The following is a 19,612-nucleotide window of genomic DNA, read 5'->3' on the forward strand; positions in this document are numbered from 1 at the left end:
ACCCATCCCCAGAGTCACCCCCTGTGCCCCAGAGGATCAGCCAAACCCTCCTGCAGCTCTGGCAGCCTTGGGGCTGTGCCCACTGCCCTGGGGAGCCTGGGCAGTGCCCAACCAGCCTCTGGGGGAAGAACCTTTGGCTGAGATCCAACCTGAGCCTGCCCTGGCACAGCTCCAGCCATTCCCTGGCTGCTGTCCCTGGTCCCCCCAGAGCAGAGCTCAGTCCCTGCCCCTCCTCTGCCCCTGCCCAGCAATTGGAACTGCACTGAGGTCTCCCCTCAGTCTCCTCTGCTCCAGCTGAACACACCAAGTGCCCTCAGTGTCCTCACACGGCTTCCAATCAAGGCCCTTCCCCATCTCCGTGTCCCTCCTTTGGACACTCTCCAATGGCTCAATCCCTTCCCTCCATTGTGGTGCCCAAAACTGCCCCAATATTCCAGGTGAGGCTGCTCCAGGGCACAGCACAGCATCAGGAGGCTCCTCCCTTGGCCACGCCATCAGTACCGCGAGAAACAGGCCACCTCAGTAAGGAGTCAGGTGAATAAACTCTGTTGTACTGAATTTCCTAACACTGAATGCTTCCAAGTAAGAGGAGTGTTCTAATTCCAAATTATTGCTCTGAATGGGAAGAAATCCTCACTTAAACTCCAGATTAACCCCAGCCCTCTTTCCTAGGCAGTCAACTAAACTGGCAGGAACAGCATCTCGGGGTCCAGAGTCATGACAGCACTTAAAAGAGCAAAGGCTCTCCCATGAACTCAGCTAATTCCTGGCCTTGCTGAGCTAACAGCTGGGACCTGCTGGGGAGGAGCATAACAGGAATACTGTTAGATTATTATTTTTAAGGCTTTTCTTTCATTATCAAGCTTTTACTTTTAAGTCTTAGCATCCCAGCGCTGCCTCTTTTGTGTTACCCCCAGTACAGCCTGTCAGGAATAGAAGTGTTAAAACAGTTCACATAAAGGAACTTAAGGAAGCTGTGCCATAATTGTGTAGTATTCTCTCTCCCCTTTGTACTGCAATCATTTTACCCAAATATTTCAGTCATAATGTGCAATACAGTATTTTTATTTACCAAGTTGATGGAACTTGCACCACAATTCTCGATCCTTCCAAACTTATCTGGGGAGCATAGGCTTCTTTATTTTCAATCTGTGCTGTGTCCACAACCACCTAGCAAATAAAATGAAAATAAAAGGGAAATGATTTTAAGAATCAGTTCTAGTCATTTTATCACCCCTGTAGTTAAGCTGCAATAGTCTCATCTCTGAGCCGTGCTAAAGGTACAAAAAACAACCAAATAAAAACTAACCAACTCACAAAATCATTGTAAGTATATTTCTATTTCAGTGTATATGTTTAAAATAATATAAAATCATTGGGTTCAGTAACCTGTCTCTCAAGGACTTCATTCTTCTCAGTAGTTAAGCATCACTACACAGTTACCAGCTGCTTTACCTCACAGCTGGTGGTTCTCAATGGCTCCACACAACAGCCCTTACATTTGAGAGGTTTAACACAGTTACTACTTTAATAGCTCCCAAACACCTATTTAGCAAAATATTTTAAATAATTTAACTGCAGTGAATGGTGTAACATAGGCAAATTATATAATTTCCAAATAGAAAGAGAAATGACTGTTCAGTTTGTTGAATTCTGAGCCATACCATGAAGATATATGGAAGACAAAAGTCTTGAAAATCAACCCTCTGTCATGACCCTTTCTTTTTAGGGAATGGAGAAGGAATAGATTCACTTTGGCTTCATTTAACCTTTAATACCAGTGACAGTAAGTTCCATATTTGGTTCATGCTTTCTGTTGTTGTCCAGTCTGTGTGGGTTGGCCTTTTTGATCATTTCCATAATTTCCTATTTTGGTCATGCTGAACCAGCAGCTTTTTGGCAGCAGTCAGCAGTTCTTGCTTCAGTGACTAGCAGATTAGCTGTACCATTTATCCTTGAAATGGCAAAAGTCCTCTGGGATAAATAAGCCTCAGGGATTATTACTGACTTTTTTGCCATCACCCAGCCTACACCAGTTCAGCTTCTAACAGGTTCTCTATTGCTGGGTATGAAAACATGTGAAATATGAATAATGCTGAGAGTTTCTCCTCTCTCATTTTAACAAAACCATCCAATGACACTTGAACATAATTATTTCCCACCTTTCAGGTATTTTTGCATAAAGCCTTTGTTTTCCTTCAGCTGACTCCAAGCCTTTGCCCAAGTTTATCCAATCCTGACAAACATGTCTAAGCATGATGCCAAAACACCACACTCATGAAAATACCTCTCATTTCCTAACAGGAAAACTCCACGACTTTTCCTTTTTAATTTTATGTAATTTCGTAATGTGCAATTCAGCTCTACTGCAATTATAGTTTTGATAAAGAGAGATGCAATTAGGAGTGATTGTTCTCAACTTCCAAGAAAAACAGAGTCTGCATCTCAGCCCTTAAGTCAGAGCTAAACCTCTGGTTTGTGCAGATCCGTGCCAGCTTCTGTCAGTGGTGAACAGCAGTGCCCATGGGCTGGGCTTTCTTGGGGTGTCCCTCCCCCTGGATGCATCTTCCTTTCTTCCTTTGGAAAAAAGCTTTACATGTCTTGGCATTTGTCAGAGTTGGGACATCTGGGATTTAAACATTACCAGGAGATTTAGGGCTCCTGCAATGGAAAGATCTACTAGCACAAGAAAAGAGAGGTTTAACTGTTGACCTCTTTGCATGAGGCCAATTCAAAGTTTCATTTCCACTCGTCCTCTGAATTCAACTATTTTAATACACATTATTTTTATTTGAACACGCAGATTTCTTCAGCTGACCCAAAGCTGAAAATACAATTCTTATTATATATATGCTTAGGTAAAAACTGAAAATCCACACTTCAAAATAGTTCTTGTGCTAAAAAACTACAGCCCAAAATAAACCAAGCAAACTAAGTGACATCTCATTGTGCCTTCCACGCTCAGTGAGTCTCTTCTGAAAAGGCACATGCAAGAAAGGCTAAAACCAGAGAGACTGCCAAGTAATGTTCTCTTTTGAATTGGGCATTTAAGTGACAGATTTACACCCAATTCTGAAGGAGTGCAGACAGCTCAGTGTCTAAAAGCAGAAAACCAAAGGCTACGTCACCTTGTGCCATGATTCAATGATTCATTTATCTGTTCGTCACAAAATAAACTGAAAATAAACACGTTCTCCCTCCCCGCCTGGTGGTGCTTAGAGAACAGCTTCCTGTACCTCAGCCAGCCATTGTTCTTGCTCTACAGGTGCTTCCTCTCTCATTTCCACCCAAAGAACGCTTTGCAGACATAAATTACAATTTCTTGTCACTGCACGAGGCTACACACAAGCACAGTTGTAAAAAATAAAGTAAAACATAGTGTAAAAAAATAATAAGTTGTAAAAAATTAGGGCACATAGTTTATAAAGAGAAACCTCAACCTTCATACCTCTCTATAAACTGTAAAGTATCAAAGTGAGAATGAATGAGAGAGAGAGGGTTTGCAAGTCTTTGTGCACAGCTCATTTCTGCTTCTTTGAGAACCTGAGGGTCATGCACAAATCTTTGGAGACATTCAGGATCCAACACAAGTAAAACTCCAAGTATCAGCCGGGTCATCTGGGAGAACGTGTGAGTTTTATGCTGACACTCTCCAAATGTGATGACAAACCTGAAGAATGTCAGTGCTCCAATTACCAGCAGGTCTAACTGGTCATGTCTAGACTGGGGGACATCAGATTTCCTGAGTCCAAATGTGCCTCAGGCCTCTCCTCAAATCTCATGGGGGCAGGACTTGGGTGTGCACGACACTGAAACCCCCTGGAAAGGAAATGGTGGAAGGTGCAGCTCCTCCCAGATATTCCTCACCCAGACACCGGGGAGCCAGCTCTGCTCCAGACACTCCCACAGGGCTGCTGAGAAACACTGGCTTTCCTGGCCTCATTTCCTGTACCTTGGGCTGACTCCCAGCATCCTGTCATCAGCTATGGCAGCTGAAGCCTCAATCCCACTTAAGCACATCCTTTTTTCTCATTCTCCTTGTATTTATTAATATTTAATATGTTTTCCTTGAAAACACCTCAGTAGGAATTTGATCAATCCTACTATTCCACAGTTTCTTTCTGACCCTGAAAAGACACCCCCTTCTTATGCCTCTCTGTAAAACTTGCCTTAGACAAAGCACTGCCATCTCCTGTCCTTAAATCCCTGTATCTCAGTGAAGTAAGGACTGACAGCAGGTGCACTGCTGTTGAGATTGATGGTTTGCCCCTTTGATTTTAGGCTGCCTTTAAAAGTCAGTTGAATTCCAGTATAACTAGAACCTACTTCTCTAACAGGTATTTAATATTAAGGGAATAACTAAGATCTGGTATCTAGTATCAAAGGAATGCTGAAGTAGAAATATCTGACAAATTCGTCATTTACAATTTATTACAATTTATTCACCATTACTGGAGAACCTACTCACAGCACCAAAAGCACATGGTTTAACTAACTAGGATGGAAGGTCTAAGTCACTTCATCAGCTGTGTGGTTTGTCTGAAAAACAAGATATTTACAAAGTGTGCAGCTGTATGTGCCCTTCAATCAGAAATTAGTGACAGTCCTGATGGGCTGCCACCACCCTGAACAAGGAATCAGCACATGAACCAACAGGAAACACTGATCTCACTGCAGGGCTAGAGACAACTCAAAGAACACCTGACAGAAACTAGCACAGGTTACAGTGTACCTTTACCCTTGCATTTCCTTCCTGTCCCAGGGCAGTCTTGCCCCCTACTCACAGCAGTCCAAAAACCCCTGTGTGTCATGACTGAACTCTTCTCTAAGGGACAAGACTGCAGTAATTAATTATGGGAGCACAAATGCATATTGTTATCAGAGTATTATCCAAGCATCTATTTTTACCAGCTGCTTAGACACTGTAAAATTCACTGAGCTTTTTCCCCCTCAAGAACACATGTCTACAGCCAGGCATTGAAAGGCTCCGTCCTCAGCAGATGTCAGGTACCATTACCTGGTGCAGAGGACTGCCTGGTTTATGCTGGGCTGGAAACCCATTCAAAGCAGAGAACAAATGAAAAAATGGCAGGTTTTGAAGCTAATTTGAGGGGGAGGTGTGTTTGGGTTTTTGGTGGTTTTTTGGTTTTTTTAACATGGTCATCTATAGATTCGAAAATATTTCTATTTCTCTATGAATTGGAAGTTTCATTTCTTGTGTTCTCTCTACTAATGGAGACTATGAAGCACCCAGTGCATTCTTCTGTTCCTGCCAACTACAGACACCACCTATGCACTTGCACTCCCCAAGGATACATTTTGCTCAGAGATCAAGTGAACTGCAGGGCTAAAAATGGAGAAACCCAAAGGAAGACACAGCAAATTCATTTCCAAACTCCAAAACATCCAGTTTCTCTTCAGGATGTCTAAGCAAGCTTTTGTTTTGCTCACTCACCAGCCCAGCCTGGCCAAACAAGAGCTGCACAGCAGTTTTGCAGGCTCCTCTCCAGGTGGAAGGGCACACCTGGTTCAGCACCTCGGTGACGGGGGAGTCGTCCCGGGGGGTCAGCCCGTTGTGGCACCCGGCCTCCTTGATCAGCTGCAGCATCGTGTGCTGCAAAAAACAGGCATCCACAAGTGTTAACACCCATCTTCCACCTCTATTGGGCATTGTTCTGCACCTTCTCAAACAACTGTAGTGTCTGCAACCTGGGAACAGTCTGGTACAACTCGAGGAGTTCGACTGCAGAACAGAAATATGGAAGATGCTGTTTGGAACACAGTGCTCCTCCAAAATCATATGCAGTACCTTTGCTTATATTTTTGCAAACCAATTCACACAAAACTACAAAAAGGATTGCAAAACCAACAAAAAAGCAGCATTTTGAGCCATCAATTGTTTCCACTCCTTCGGGAGAAAGGACCTGGGCTTACCTACAAAAAAAAAGTGGAAGTGCTGATTAAAATTGCCCAAATGACTTGTGAATGGATGTATTTTCCATTTGTTTATACTGAAATACAACTAACTGTCCACAATTTTCAATTACTTTTAAAACAGTGATCCAAGTTTGTACAAAGACATCAAAAGGTGTTCTGTTACAAAGTATTTTTTTCAAGTACCTCCCTTAGCACCAGGCTGGCTCAGACTTATTTTGGCACCTAAGAAGACAAAGGCTCTGAAGTGCATCACCTGGCTGGGGGATCTGTAAGGGCTCACTGTCCTCTGCACTTCTGGATACTGAACCCATCTATTCTCAAAAAGTTCCCAGCAGCTTCACTGCCTCCTGGATTTCTTTGTCTGTGCTGCCCTTGGATTGGACTGGGACTGCCCAGGTGGTTAAAACATTATCAGGAACAGGCACGGACCAACAATGTTATCAACAGCATGTTTCCACAGAATTCAGGCAGAAAAAAAAGCACTTTTAAACACAAATTTGGCACTGAACTGCTATTACTATTCTACTACATTTTGAGGAGTTCTCCCAGCTTTACTCCTGTGGTTATTTGGGATTATTACCGTTTTCAGCTTCAGGTTTTCTGCTGCAGACTCATTAAAGGAGATTCCTTTCAGGAAATGGGATCCAATCTGCACAGGGACAGTGGGCAGCTCACACTGAATGGGCTGAGGTGGAGTCTGTCTCCTTCCTGTTTGCTGGGCTTCAGCTTCACTGCAACAGCCCTGAAGCACAGAAGAACAGTTCAAACAGACATCAGAAAATCATAATATTACTCCAACCTCTTCATTTTAAATAGCTCTTTCCAAGGTGAGGAGGGATGAAAGAGAGCAGGTTTAGCAGATCCTACCTGAAGACTTGCTTCAATAGCTTTTGGGTTCAAGTGGAAGCCAGCCTTCATTGCATATTCACAATGGCCCAAACTCTCCAGAGCCACTTTGTAAGCCTGACATCAAACAAAAAGTTGAGATAGCACAGGCACATCAGCAAGTCAGCAAGCATGCAGTGACTGTCTGGGCACAGACATGGCACATGGATTTACCCTGCTCAGGTCTATGGCATACACACATTTATCATGAAAGATGCCAAAGCTGCAATTCTCAGGCACCTGGGAGCTGTCTGTGACTCAGCTCTGCAGTAACACACCTTCCCTATCCACTCCTTGGCCCACTGACTGAACTACATGCACATGAAAGCAGCAGACTTGAAAAACCACCTGCAAAGCACTGTCAATTTTCATGTTTAGCTCTTTGAGCTGATGTTCAGGGATTGCCACACTCTGTGAGCAGAAAAGTTGCTGAACTTCAATTCCTGCCAAACATCCATCACAGCCTCTTTCTCGCAGTCGAGACGTGGCCTGTAATGTAAAATAAAAATCTGCTGTAAGGAGGGTCAACATTAAACCAGGTCAAGCTTAATTCAATTCCAAAAAAAGAGAAAAAGCCCATAGAGTTTAAAACCTTCTACAGGAGATGAGAAGCAGCACCTGGGGGGAAAGACCTGGATGAGACAGTTTATTATAACTTATTAAACTTCTATGGCTACTTTGAAAGTCCAGTTCTCCTGAAACTTGTACAGCACAGGGGTGTGGATTCAACATTGTTTGCTGTTCCTATTCCTGCTCCCTCTCAGCACTACAGATCCTGTTACACAGACCACACCAGGACTGTGCTTCCCAGAGAGAGGACTCACAACTTCAACACAAACTCGCCACAGAAACAGAAGAGATGTTAAATCACGTGTACAAACACTCCTGCCTGCACAGGATGACACATCTGACAAAACTATGGGTCATTACTGTGGTGCCATTTGAGAAGGGCCACACATCACTAGGATCAACTCAGTACAGCAAGAAAATGGCTTAGTAATATGATTTTGAATATTTATAGTAATAGGAATAGCACAGTAATATGATTTTGAAAGATAAGGAATATAAAAAGCCAAATATCTCGTTTGAACTGTAAAATCCTACACCACTGAGCAGGGTAAAGCAAATAGGTGCTGCTTGTTTTCCAGTCTAGGAAAGAGTCTTCCTCTGAAGCAGGATGTCCAGACTGGGGAGTTCTGGTACTACACATTGCTCACAGCACAGAATTCCTGCAATTCCCAAAGCACATCTCCAGGAGGAAAAACAGTTCTGAGCTATTGAAAAAGTATCATCTTAAACTTCATTCTGAACCAGCACTGTGCTCTCCTGCCAAAGGGGCTGATTTTATAGGGAAACAACGGACTGCCTTCCACTCCAAAAATAAAAATTGGGAAAGATTTTGGTATTTCAAATCCCCCTTCTATCAAAATGACTTGTATATTAGTCTACCTACAACTGTAAGAGAGAGATTTTATGTTTATAAATGTTATATATTTACAGACCACATATTTTTCTTATCCTATCTTAATACCTCACACAAATACTCCAAAACAGTTATTTTAGTTAATCATAAAACCCAAGAAGTTTCTTCTGCTGTTATTCTGGAACTAGAGACAATTTGTATTTTTTCCTTTCTCCTCTCCTTGCATGTTTAATACAGGATTTGACTGGTATAACACTTGTACTGTGTAACTCTTTTGAAAACCAGGTTTTACTGACAGAAATACCTGAAGTGGGTTGTTAAGAAGCTAAAAAAGAAAGTTAAGGCCCAAGATTCTGCAAATCAAATTTTAATTTTAATCATATTCAAAACAAATTTGATAGCAATTACAGGACATTTCTAGAAATTGTAATAATTTTAAAGAACTAAATATATTACATGTAAAATTAACCATTTTTATATGCCAAAGGAGTACAGCTATTCCAGGATTAGACCTGTTAGGATTATCTGTAATACACCTAAAGCACTCCCAAATCCCTAGTTTATCCAGTGAAATAAATTTATGCTGCAGTAAAAATTACAAATAATTCCTCTGCATTCAGAGTTCTAAAGGAAACTCGTTTGCTTTCCTGTACCTTGAGATGTTGGAGGCAAATGGAGACCTGGGCAAGGGTTCCAGTCACTGTGACTAACAAGCCAAATGAGGCTGCACCAGCACATGCTCCAAGTGCCCTGAATTTAAGGAAACCACACACTCTGTGTCTGAATCCACCCTGATCTATCACTCTGCAGACTGCAGCAGTGCCAGGGAAAGCAGAAAACCTCGTAAAACTCCTTGTAAAGTACTTTTTTTGACTGGCAAAGTAAGGATTCCACAGATGGCACGTGTTTGTAAAAGTACAAGTCCAGAGAGGGGTATATTTAAGTGATATGGGTCACATTTCAGCAATGGATGGATCAAGCAACATCCCTCTCAACAGCAGAAAGACAAGAGTTAAAAGTTAACACAAACATTTTGAAGTACAAAATAGAATTCATGCTCAAAATTTGAAATAGACATTATCTAAATACTTTACATCAAGATTTGGCTCTGTTTTCACACTAAATTGTTGTATTTTTTACTTTTTAGTTCCCCCATCTGCCAGATCCAACTTGAACATCATTAATTCATTACTAACAACAAAAATCTGTTGGCACTGTTTGTGCACTCCTTATGTACAAACCTGTCACAAAGAAAACTTCACCCAGGGCAAAGAGAGTGCCATCACCACATAAGTAAAACTGAGTTTTAGTGTCTGAAACTATCTGCACCAGGTTCCCCCCCTTCAGATCCAGCATGTCTTTAAAACCAGGTATTCTCTTTGCTCTGTCAGGGTTGAATTTAGGTTTCCCTAAATGTAACAGCCATTCCACCAAATCTCCTGTCACCACAGCAAGGCCTCCATACCTCTGCTGCTCCTCTCCAGGATCTTATTGCATCTTCCAGCTCATTTGTGGGGCTTATATTTGAGGCTCCAGTCCCACTGACGTTCTTCCTCTCCTGAGCTACGGCTTCGGCGAAGCAGGAATGTGCCACTGGCTGGACCTTCTGCAAAGCTTGGGACAGGAACTGGAAGTGGACCTGCATCACCGTCAGGAAACATCTCCCAAGGACCTGCAGGAGAGGAAACAAACCTCTTTCAAGCACATAGAAGATTTCATGGAAGTTTACCTTTTTCTTTTTTGTTTCGTGTTTGGGGTAAGGAACTAGACTCTGATTTTTTTTTAATTAAAATAATGCTTCAGGTCATAAGTAACATGGGATATGTAACCGTTTACTTAAGGTAAAGAGTTGAGTGGGCATTGGTTTCTATGAATGAAGGGGACACCACACCAACCCTGAGTCATTTTTACTTCTGCACTCAGGTTGTGCCCACTTGAGGAATGAAAAGCTTGCTGGGTTACTCAGCAATATTGAACACATGACACAACACAAAAATGGGAGCAGCATATTATCCCAAGGGCAAAGTCAACAGCAAAACCCACCTGCACATAGACCTGGCTGAATTTATGACAAAACCCCAAAACAGCAACAACGAAGTGTGAATCATTTAAAAACATCATCATAAAATCCAAGGAGTTTATCCTCCCAGGGCAGCAGTAACAGGCAGGACATGGGCAGGAAAAGGCCCCAAAATTGTGCACAGTGCCCAGAGCTGCAGCCCTGGCACTGCAGTGTCTGACAGGAACTGCCAACACTGGCACAAACCTGCTCTTCAGAATATTTCACTGGAATGGGAAAGGCCAAGGAAGGCCAGGGAAGCCAAGGGCTGACAGCCACTCCCTGAGCTCACTGGGCTGAGAGGCAGCACCAGGGAAGGGGGTCCCAGCTCTGCACCCTGGACCCCTGTCCCTGGCCAGGGAAGGATGTCCCAGCTCTGCACCCTGGACCCCTGTCCCTGCACGGTTCCATCCCCCTCTCTCCTCCCAGGGCCCACGAGAACTGTGTCCAAAGACACAGAGACACCTCAGTTACTACAAGCAGAACAACACAGGTGTGTTGGAGGATTTTGGAAGGACAGGAAGGAGTGGAACCATCAGCAGGACATCCTGGAGAGCCACCAGCACCAAGGGGACACTCCCTCTGCCTCCAGGGCCACTCTCCTGACAAAACCTTACACAGAGTACCTGGAGAGCACCAGAGAAGTGTTTCCAAACCACTGCAGAAAGTATTCAAAAGCTATTCACAGTGTTTCTTTTATGGAGTTTATCACACAAAGTGTTTTAAAATGTATATTTGACTTTGATTTATTAAAAAAGATTCAGCTTGAATTCCATTTTAGGAATAATTCATAAAATGCACAGATAACATACAAAGCCATCATGCCTTGGAGACACTAAATCATCTGGCTTATTTTCAGCTACATTCTTCTGGAATAAAAAAATTGAGACACCACGATCTTCCTGGCAAGACTCTGAAGTCACACGAACAGTTATATGCATTTACTATCTACTTCAGAAAACCAGTGGTGGCAATGCTTTTTTCCACTGCATCCAGACTCCTTTTGACATTCCATTCTGGTTCAATCACTTCCCTTCTTTGTACAAGGCATAAAATTAAACATTTTTGGTACTTTGACTGACCTCTGAAAGCAGAGTTTGCTTTATTAAAAAAAGCAGTCAGCAAATGATAAAATAAAGAAAACTCCAACTTTCCTGGCTACAAGATTAGAAAGATTTATAGGAAAACTACAGGAAAAGGCAACTGGTGATTCGAATATTTCTGTGTAGGAAGAATGCAGCTCTCAGGGGAAGAAGAAACTCGTACTCATTAGGATTTTCAAGCCGATTAAATTTCAAAGAATATTTAAGGTACAGAGGTTGAAGTTTCCCCAGCCTGGGAATAATGCTCAAAATAAACACATGAATTAGGTTTTAAGTGGCAGCACACAACATTCCTACTATAATTTACAGTATTAAACAGTGGAGATAAATAGTAACATCTGCTTTACTGAACTTCTGTTTGAAAAACAATCCACTTCAGCCTTCCTGTGAAAGGGGTGAGGATGGTTCTAACTGCTCCAGGATAATCAAAGTGGTGGAGGGTTTCTGCACTGTTAAACAACCCTTTGGATTGATGGCAGATGCCCAACTCACTCTGCTTTAAAGCTCACTTTGTGGGATTTTCTTCCCAAGAGCACAAACTCTGTCTTGGCTGTGGGGTGAACTCCACAGCCAGGAACCCCAGAGTACAGAGACACCAGAAAGCTCTGCTGCACAATCCAGGGAACAGTTCTGGCACATGGATGCTTTTTTTCCAGTTAGAGACACCACCACCTCTTTCTCAAGTTTATTTGCCTACTTTCCCATGCAGAAGTGTTTGACTCTCCTGCTTTAGACCAGAATAAGCACAAACTAAACCCTACAGACTATGCAGGAATCAAAGCTGAACTGGAATCATCACAGGTGTCAACTACTGAGATTTTCTTGGTAGTGATGGTGTTTTCTTAAATCATTTCTTGGAATCATTTCTACTGCATAAACCATGAGCTCTTCAGCCTGCAAACTTTGTGTCCCACGAAATGCAGCTCCAGCACCCTGAGTCCCTGACCCCTTACCAGGCAGGACAGGTATCCACCTCAGCAGCTGAACAGATGGACCCAAAGGAATTTCCTATTCAGGCAGTGGGAAGCAATGGGACTTTTGGGGAAGTCTCACTTCAGACTTCCTTGTCTCTGAAACAGGTGATGAGTTTAATCACAGTGGTTACCTCCCAAGAGGAGCACCAGGTGGAGATGCAGTGTTAGGTCACTCTGTCTCACATTATCCTCCTAATGGGAGCACACAACCAACTCAGGGATATTTCACTGGGCAAAGTGTACACACACTTGCCAGATTTCACTGCTGAACACTGATGCCATGCAGATTCCCTGGCAAGCAAATGTTGTACAACAGATTCTTTAAAACAGACTGGTACCAGTAATGAAGTCAGCAAATAACCACTATCATCATCCAAAACTGACACAAACAGACTTGCAGTTCCAACTATTGTTTTATGCAGAAGAACAACTTTACCTTTTCTGGGTTTTTTGTTTGTTTTTGGCTATTTCCCTAAACAAATCAAGCACTGAAAAGCCCAAACACCACAACACAGTTATTCCTACCTATTTCCACCTACCCCCCTTTCCCTCATCAGAGCCCTCAGTGGCCCTGGTAAGGATAAGCCCCAGCACAACCTGGCTGCCACTGGAGCCCAAATAAAACAGCCACAGAATGAACAGAGAGGTGTGACAGATAAAACCCTTTCCCATATATTACTAAGAGTGGGCAGAACATGATTCATTTTTACTCCACAGCAATGCCCTGCAGTCCCAGAGTGATCCCATGAACAGAACAGCTCCAAGGGAAGACACAGTCCTGCCCTGTGGTACCTGCAGGCTAAGCCAGGTTCCAGCAGAAGCTGCACCTTTATGGTACTGGGAGACACAGGAACCCAAGAGACTCACTTCTTCTAACAGTCAACCTAAAAGCCAGTAGTGACAGCTACACTAAAATGCTAACTATGATTTAGGAAAAAAGCACTGAAGTGTGAAGAGTTTTAAAAATATAAAGCAGCGATTTCAATGTAGGAAAAAATATTGTTTTGCTACTAACAGTTTCTCAACTCAGAGAAGTCTGAAGCCAATCCCTGCAAACCCCAGGAAAGAATAATTTGAAAAATAGTTCAACTGGGCTTTACAGAGTTTGCTAAGGAGAGTTTGCCTACATTTAATATTTACTCAGACATTTTTGTCTCACAAGCTTCTCATTCAAAAATCTTGGGCTATTTTATATACATAAAAGCCAAAAATTAACTCCATTTAATACAAAACAGAGCATCCAAGAATATATCTGGTGCCCATTCGTGTTTCCCTTTTGTTCAGGAAGGCAACATGGACATCCCTCTCATTACTACCACTTTTTAAGACAGTGCACAAGCTCCATTTTGCAGTACTGAGACTTCTGCAGAGCTTCACAAGAGATGAGGGAATATACCATCTTTTTTCCAGTTCTACTCCTCCCCTTGGATTTCCTTTAATGCTTTTATTAACAGAAATACAATGTTCCTGCATTCCCCAGCTTACAAACAGATACAGAAAACAACATGAAACACATTCTCCTTCCCCCTGATTTCCAAGCTGCTCCTCACCCATACAGGTACAAAGTACCCGAGAAATCAAAGGTTCTTGAAAGGGGAAAAGGAAAAGAAGAAAATAAAAATCAGCATTTGCATTTCTGAAATTAAGAAACCTTGGGAAACATCTGTCACCAACACTTTGATCAAGAGAAGTCACCTTCTTACCCAGCCTGGCAGACAGCTCTGAACTAGCAAGCTTTGTTCTGTTAAGTAACAATCAATAAATTAAAACTCTCACCCCCAGTGCTACACTCCAGTCTGCACTTTTTTTAGTCCAAATCCAAGACAGGTTATGCTCATCAAAACTTGAGTTTCCTTGACATTGCCTTCCCTGGGGACTAGAGCCCACTACACTAGAAAAAAAAAAAGTGTGGCACCTCACAAAAGCCACAGCTCTGCTTGATTTCTACAGTCAAACCTGCTCTGCTTGCACAGGAAGAGTCCCATTCTCATTAATTTGGGGTTCTGAATTACAACTCACCTCCCAGTGCTTCCACACCCCCAGACTCCATCCCTCAACCAGGAGACTCTGCAGTGCCATTCTCAGTGCCCTGCTGAGCTGCCACTCACACATTCCACCATCTCCCGGCTCTTTCTCAGACAGAGCTGGAAGTTCTTTCACTCACCTACTAAAAAGGCTGCAAAAGCAACTCCAGATACACCTGTATTCCCCTCCTTGTGTTTTCCAAGGAAACAACTACACTGGCTCTCACACTCTTCCCCCTGTCACCTCCCTTTCAGTACACTCTGAAGAAGTCAGACGAGCCCTTTATACCTTTCTGCTCCCACTGTGTGTTTTTTAATCCTGCTGGCAGTTTTATGAAATGTTAACTTCTCTATACACCAGGGGAAAAACAAACAAACAAACTACACTTTTTAAATTAAAATTTCAGCATCAACAGCTCAGTCTTCCAAGCCCAGAAAGGCAGAATGGGAGAGGCTCTCAGCAGGTCATCCCACTGGCCCAAGCAAGGAGCAGTTTCACCTGGGTCAGTTTGGGAGCTACAGGTTTAACCTGTTCTGTAGGTTCTGCTCCCTACCCTTTGTAGAATCCACATCAGTGCTCCACTAACACTACAAAGGATTTCCACAGTGTCTAATGGGAATCTTTCCTCGTGAAACTTAAGTTCACTGCTCCTTGCTCCACCTCACATGGACATGAGGAAGAGGACACTGGGACGTGTTCTGGCAGCTTCTCACATACCTGAGCAATTCTGAGTTTCCTTCTTACTCTCCTCTTCTGTAGAGTCCCTCTCTGAAGTCCTATTTCCTGGATGTCTGATTACTCCTGCTCCTCTCCTCTGGTGTCTCTCCACTGGCTCCCTATTTCTCTAAGCTGTGTTTAAGGCCATGACAACCAGTGAGCGAGTTCAGTGCTTACTTCATGGCTCTTGCAGGTGTCAAATACACAGGAATTGCCTCTTTGCACAGCAGCAACAGCATTAGTTCATTATTTGCAACTGCACAGCACTGACTCCTACCCCACACACACCTTCCACAGGCCCCAGGACTGCTCTCCAGAAGTGCTGCCCAGGGGCTCCACTCCTGACACTGAGAATTTAAATATTGCAACATTCAGCTTTCCCCTCTGATTTCAACCCAAACTGAAAGCTCATTTGCTCAGGATTATTTTTAAGTCAAGTAGGTCTTCCAGCATCACTTACATCCTGTACTTTCAAGTCACCTACAAACTTAAATCTCTTCCTACACTGACCTCTCAACAGGTCCATCTTGACAGTGAGCAGCTGTTAAAGCTTCCTGGGTACAACCAACAACCCCTTTGCCCCTACACAGTATTCAGATAGTTGCCAACACTTTGAAAGACAGAGTTTCAAAGCCCACAAAAACCCCTAGAAGACAGGTAGTGCTTCAGATGTTTTTGCTTTTTTAATTCAAACAAATATGTTCGAGTATTCAAACAATACTTGTACTCTCAGCACAAGCATTACCAAGATTAATTTCATAAACTCACATATTTTTATATATATACTGCTATAGCTTTAGCTAAACAGTGATGTTATTTGATTGTTTTTAAAAATGCAAGTCTACAGAAGACATTTATAACAAATATATATCCCATCACAACACTGAAAACTGTAGTATGTAATTGCAGGGAGAAATAAGACTGACAAACAGCATTCTCCTGAACCACTCCACCTGTGAGTGATGCACTGAGGGAAAGCAGGTAATAGCTGACAGCACATAATATTCATCCTTACAAAGTTATCTGAACTCTAAATCAAACCCAAGAGAATTCAAAAATAAGTTTTCCACTCAGTATGGAGTTCTGAAGGAATAACTTTGCAAAGTAAAGAAATATGTCAAAACACGAGGAACCACCTAAAACTCCATGGATTTGTATGTGACTGTCACTTAGCACTGCCTGTTACACCACACAGACAGGTACCCAGCCCCAGCCAGCCAGGTGTGATGGGAGCTGGGGATCCTCTCACCTCCCCAGCCTCTGAATCCTCACTGTTGGCACTTGCTGTCAGTGCATGAAAACTACAGCAAAGTCAGGACAAATTTCTACAGCACAGATCTCTCACACTAGTGTGGTATTTTCCTCTTATGCTCAACAGCTCAAAAGACAAAAATGTTTTAAAGAGTGATAAAATATTATCAGACCATTAATAGGTGGTTTTAGTCAAACACTGATGACAATATGCTACTCCCATGTGTTCAGGTTTCCCCTCAGGATGGAAAACACCAAGGAAAGTGTAGGTTCATTTAGAATACAATGCCTAAACATCAGCTAACATAAAACAGAAAATTGTTTAAGACTTTTGTCTAGCTGGTTCTTCCACAGAAACACTACTAAATACCTATTGAACACAGCTGGAGGCCAGGCACTGCAAATGGCTTAGTGCTTTCTTAGTACACAAGAAACGAAGAGTTTCTTTTTTTCACCAGCCTTACCCACGAACCTGTAGCAAGGCGCAGAAAACTTCTGCCCTCGAAGGGATTTTGACCAGAGAATCAAGTCCAGTTAAGAAGGAATGACACAAATTCACATCCCAACAGTCCCCCGAGGCAACTCACCTCGATGTCTTGCAGGCTGAACTCCTTCTGATCTTTGAAGTTGGCGGCTCCCGCGCTGAGCTCCATGAGCATTTTTGCGATCTCTGGTTTTATTGCTGCGGTGAGGCGGCTGGCGGCTTCCATGACATGTTCCTGCACGTCTTTCAGCTGCAGAGCCGCCTTGGAGTAGTGCGAGTTCCGGAACACGCCGCTGAAGAGGTCGGTGAGGAAGGTGCTCGTCCTGCAGAAGACGTTGAGCGCGTCCAGGTACTTGGAGATGCCCTGCTGGATGTCGGCGATGGGGGTGGCGTGGGGCGGCGGCGGGGGCAGCAGGGCGGGCGCGGGGGCGGCCGGGGCCAGCGGGGCGCTCAGGGCCCGGCCCAGCTCGGGCAGCTGGTACTGCTGGTGTTGCTGCACCTTCTGCTTGGACCCGCCAAGCAAAAAGCGCCGCTTATAGTCCATTTTGCTTTCTTGTGCACTGCAGCAATACATAAGGGAGTGCTTGTCCAGAGGGCTCTTGGAGGAACAATCACTTGTCAGATTCCTTCCGCCGTGTCTATGTACAGTAACGGTGCGGGGCTGTGTACATAGGGCTCACAAAAGGCATTTCAGAAAGGCAAGCTCTGTATAATCTGGATCAGCAGTGGGAAAGGCAGCAGATTTGCTGACTCCGTGGTTTCAGTGTTCGGTGCAGCCCCGCTGCAGTCAGAAACTGAACTCAAAAAGCAAGCCCAAGTGTCTCAGTAATGCTCTGTCTCTTGTTGGGGATCCCACTCCGCACGCAGAAGCGGAGAAGTCGCCTACGAGTTCTTCATGAGCATAATATTGTCACTTGCTGTGAAGTCTACAAAAGTTATTTTTGTCACTGCAAATAATAGTTTTAGAAGCAATACCTTAATGCAATTTCCCCATTAGTAGCATCAGGAAAAGTGGAGCAAACCACCGATCAACAGCGATTGTAGAAGCAGTGCAGAGGCTCTTTCCTTGAAAAAGCAAATCCTTGTGTCAGCAGATCAAATTTCTTCAAATGTCTTGACAGATCCAGTCTGCCAAATGAGTTTACTTGTAGTGTCTCTTCTTAGTACTGGAGGGGGGGAAAAAAAAAATCTGGACTCTGTTTACAGAAGACTTTGCAAGTATAAGCTATTAAAAATTAGAGTGTTTATTATTGCAAGTCTTCCTCCCCTTTCCCTGTTTGTTGAGGTAGTTGTTTCCGTTGTAACATTAAGAAGTGGTGCTTCCAGGCTGCATTTGCCCTCAGTTGTAGACTCAGAACAAAAATGCACAAATGTATTTGTAAGGCCTCTAGGTCATTTCCTGTGAAGGGGAAAAAAAAAAGTTTAAAATGTTACAGAACAATGAGAAGGTTTAAAAATTTAACTCCCGCAGTGTCCGGGTGCACTGCTCTGGGTACACACTGCCAACAACACAAAGATCCAAAGGCAGGGAGAGCTGCACTGGCAGGTTAAAAGGTACAGGTTGGTGTCATCCTGTTACTAAACTCAACACTGTGGAATATTTCCTTGTCAATTCTTCCATTCTACACTGTCCAACTTCAGACTCTAGTTAATCCCCAGTGCAAGTCTTGCACTGTTAAGAACAGTGAAAGGCTATTACTGCAGAGCTCAAGGGGAGTTAATCACATTTCCTAACCTCATCCTTTTAAAATAATTAAAGAATGAAGTCAATTAAACCCTTTTTCATGCACAGTAATTTCTTGCAGAACTCCCCAGTTCATTTTAATAATTTACCAAGTCAACAGATACAGGTCCTCAATTTTTTTTAGTACAACGACAGACCAATCTGCCTATATCCTACTTGAGATCAGCTGAGAAATACAACATACACATCCCATTTCAGTGTGATGAACAGCATCTATCATACACAAAGTATTACATGAGGCAGAACTGCCCAAGAGATGCTCCAGTCACACCTCAGGCCACTCTCTCCCTCTCCTATACACACACAGACACCATTTATTCTATAAAATAAGGACATTCTTCTCCTCACTGCAGCAACTGCAATGTACAAGGATAATATCAAACAGTAATCAGGGTTTCTTCCCTGAGCACTTAAAAGAATAATCCAGAAATAACATGAGGGAGCCCTTTCATTCCACAACAAAATGTTGCTTTAGATATCATACTTGAGAAATGAAAACTGTTATTCATATTGTCAAAATGGTTGGGGAATAAAGATTTCCTCTTCAGCTAAAATTTCTTATTTCCACCTGTCTGAACACACACAATATCACTTCATTCCCATGATATGTTTTGACACATATGTAGGATACAAGAATCCCACAGATCCAGAAGCAGGCAAGACAATCAGGACAAACACCTAGAGGTGGACAGTCTCACTCCCACTAAAATAAGAGGGCACAAGTTTCTCAGGAAGTTGTTGCTGCAGATGGTTCTGCTTCAAGGACACAGAGCAAATATTCTCTTGTATTCCCACTTTTTAGAAACCTGATAAACAGATGAAACACAGCAGAAATTCCCATATGCATTTCAGCATCCCTTAAAGTGCTCTAAGCTGATTACTTACCTCCCCAACTACTTTATACTTCTCTCAATATTCACACTGAACGTGTCAAAACGTAATAAACTCATTAAAACTGGAATTTTCTAGGAAGTCTTGATATGATATGCACAGCTGAAAGCATTCTTCTC

General features: G+C 43.0%; 1 protein-coding gene across 3 annotated transcripts in view; it reads right to left on the minus strand.

Moving 5' to 3' along the window:
• GARRE1 (granule associated Rac and RHOG effector 1) overlaps positions 1–19,612 on the minus strand; it is a 58,938-nt gene that overhangs the window by 12,103 nt on the left and 27,223 nt on the right. For 2 of the 3 annotated variants that reach the window (XM_051805809.1, XM_051805808.1), the window contains exons 2-8: positions 16,962–18,257; positions 9,711–9,917; positions 7,171–7,311; positions 6,805–6,900; positions 6,518–6,679; positions 5,456–5,743; positions 1,073–1,170 (exon numbers count right to left, since the gene is read on the minus strand). In XM_051805809.1, the coding sequence (XP_051661769.1) occupies positions 1,073–1,170; positions 5,456–5,743; positions 6,518–6,679; positions 6,805–6,900; positions 7,171–7,311; positions 9,711–9,917; positions 16,962–17,432 (1,463 nt within the window). In that variant the 5' untranslated portion in view covers positions 17,433–18,257. The remainder of the gene's footprint in view (positions 1–1,072; positions 1,171–5,455; positions 5,744–6,517; positions 6,680–6,804; positions 6,901–7,170; positions 7,312–9,710; positions 9,918–16,961; positions 18,258–19,612) is intronic. The other variant, XM_051805810.1, reaches the window with a different exon arrangement.

This window comes from Manacus candei, unplaced genomic scaffold, assembly GCF_025592945.1.
Source record: "Manacus candei isolate 608988 ecotype Guabito, Panama unplaced genomic scaffold, ASM2559294v1 h1tg000065l, whole genome shotgun sequence".
NCBI classification, from domain to species: Eukaryota; Metazoa; Chordata; class Aves; order Passeriformes; family Pipridae; genus Manacus; species Manacus candei.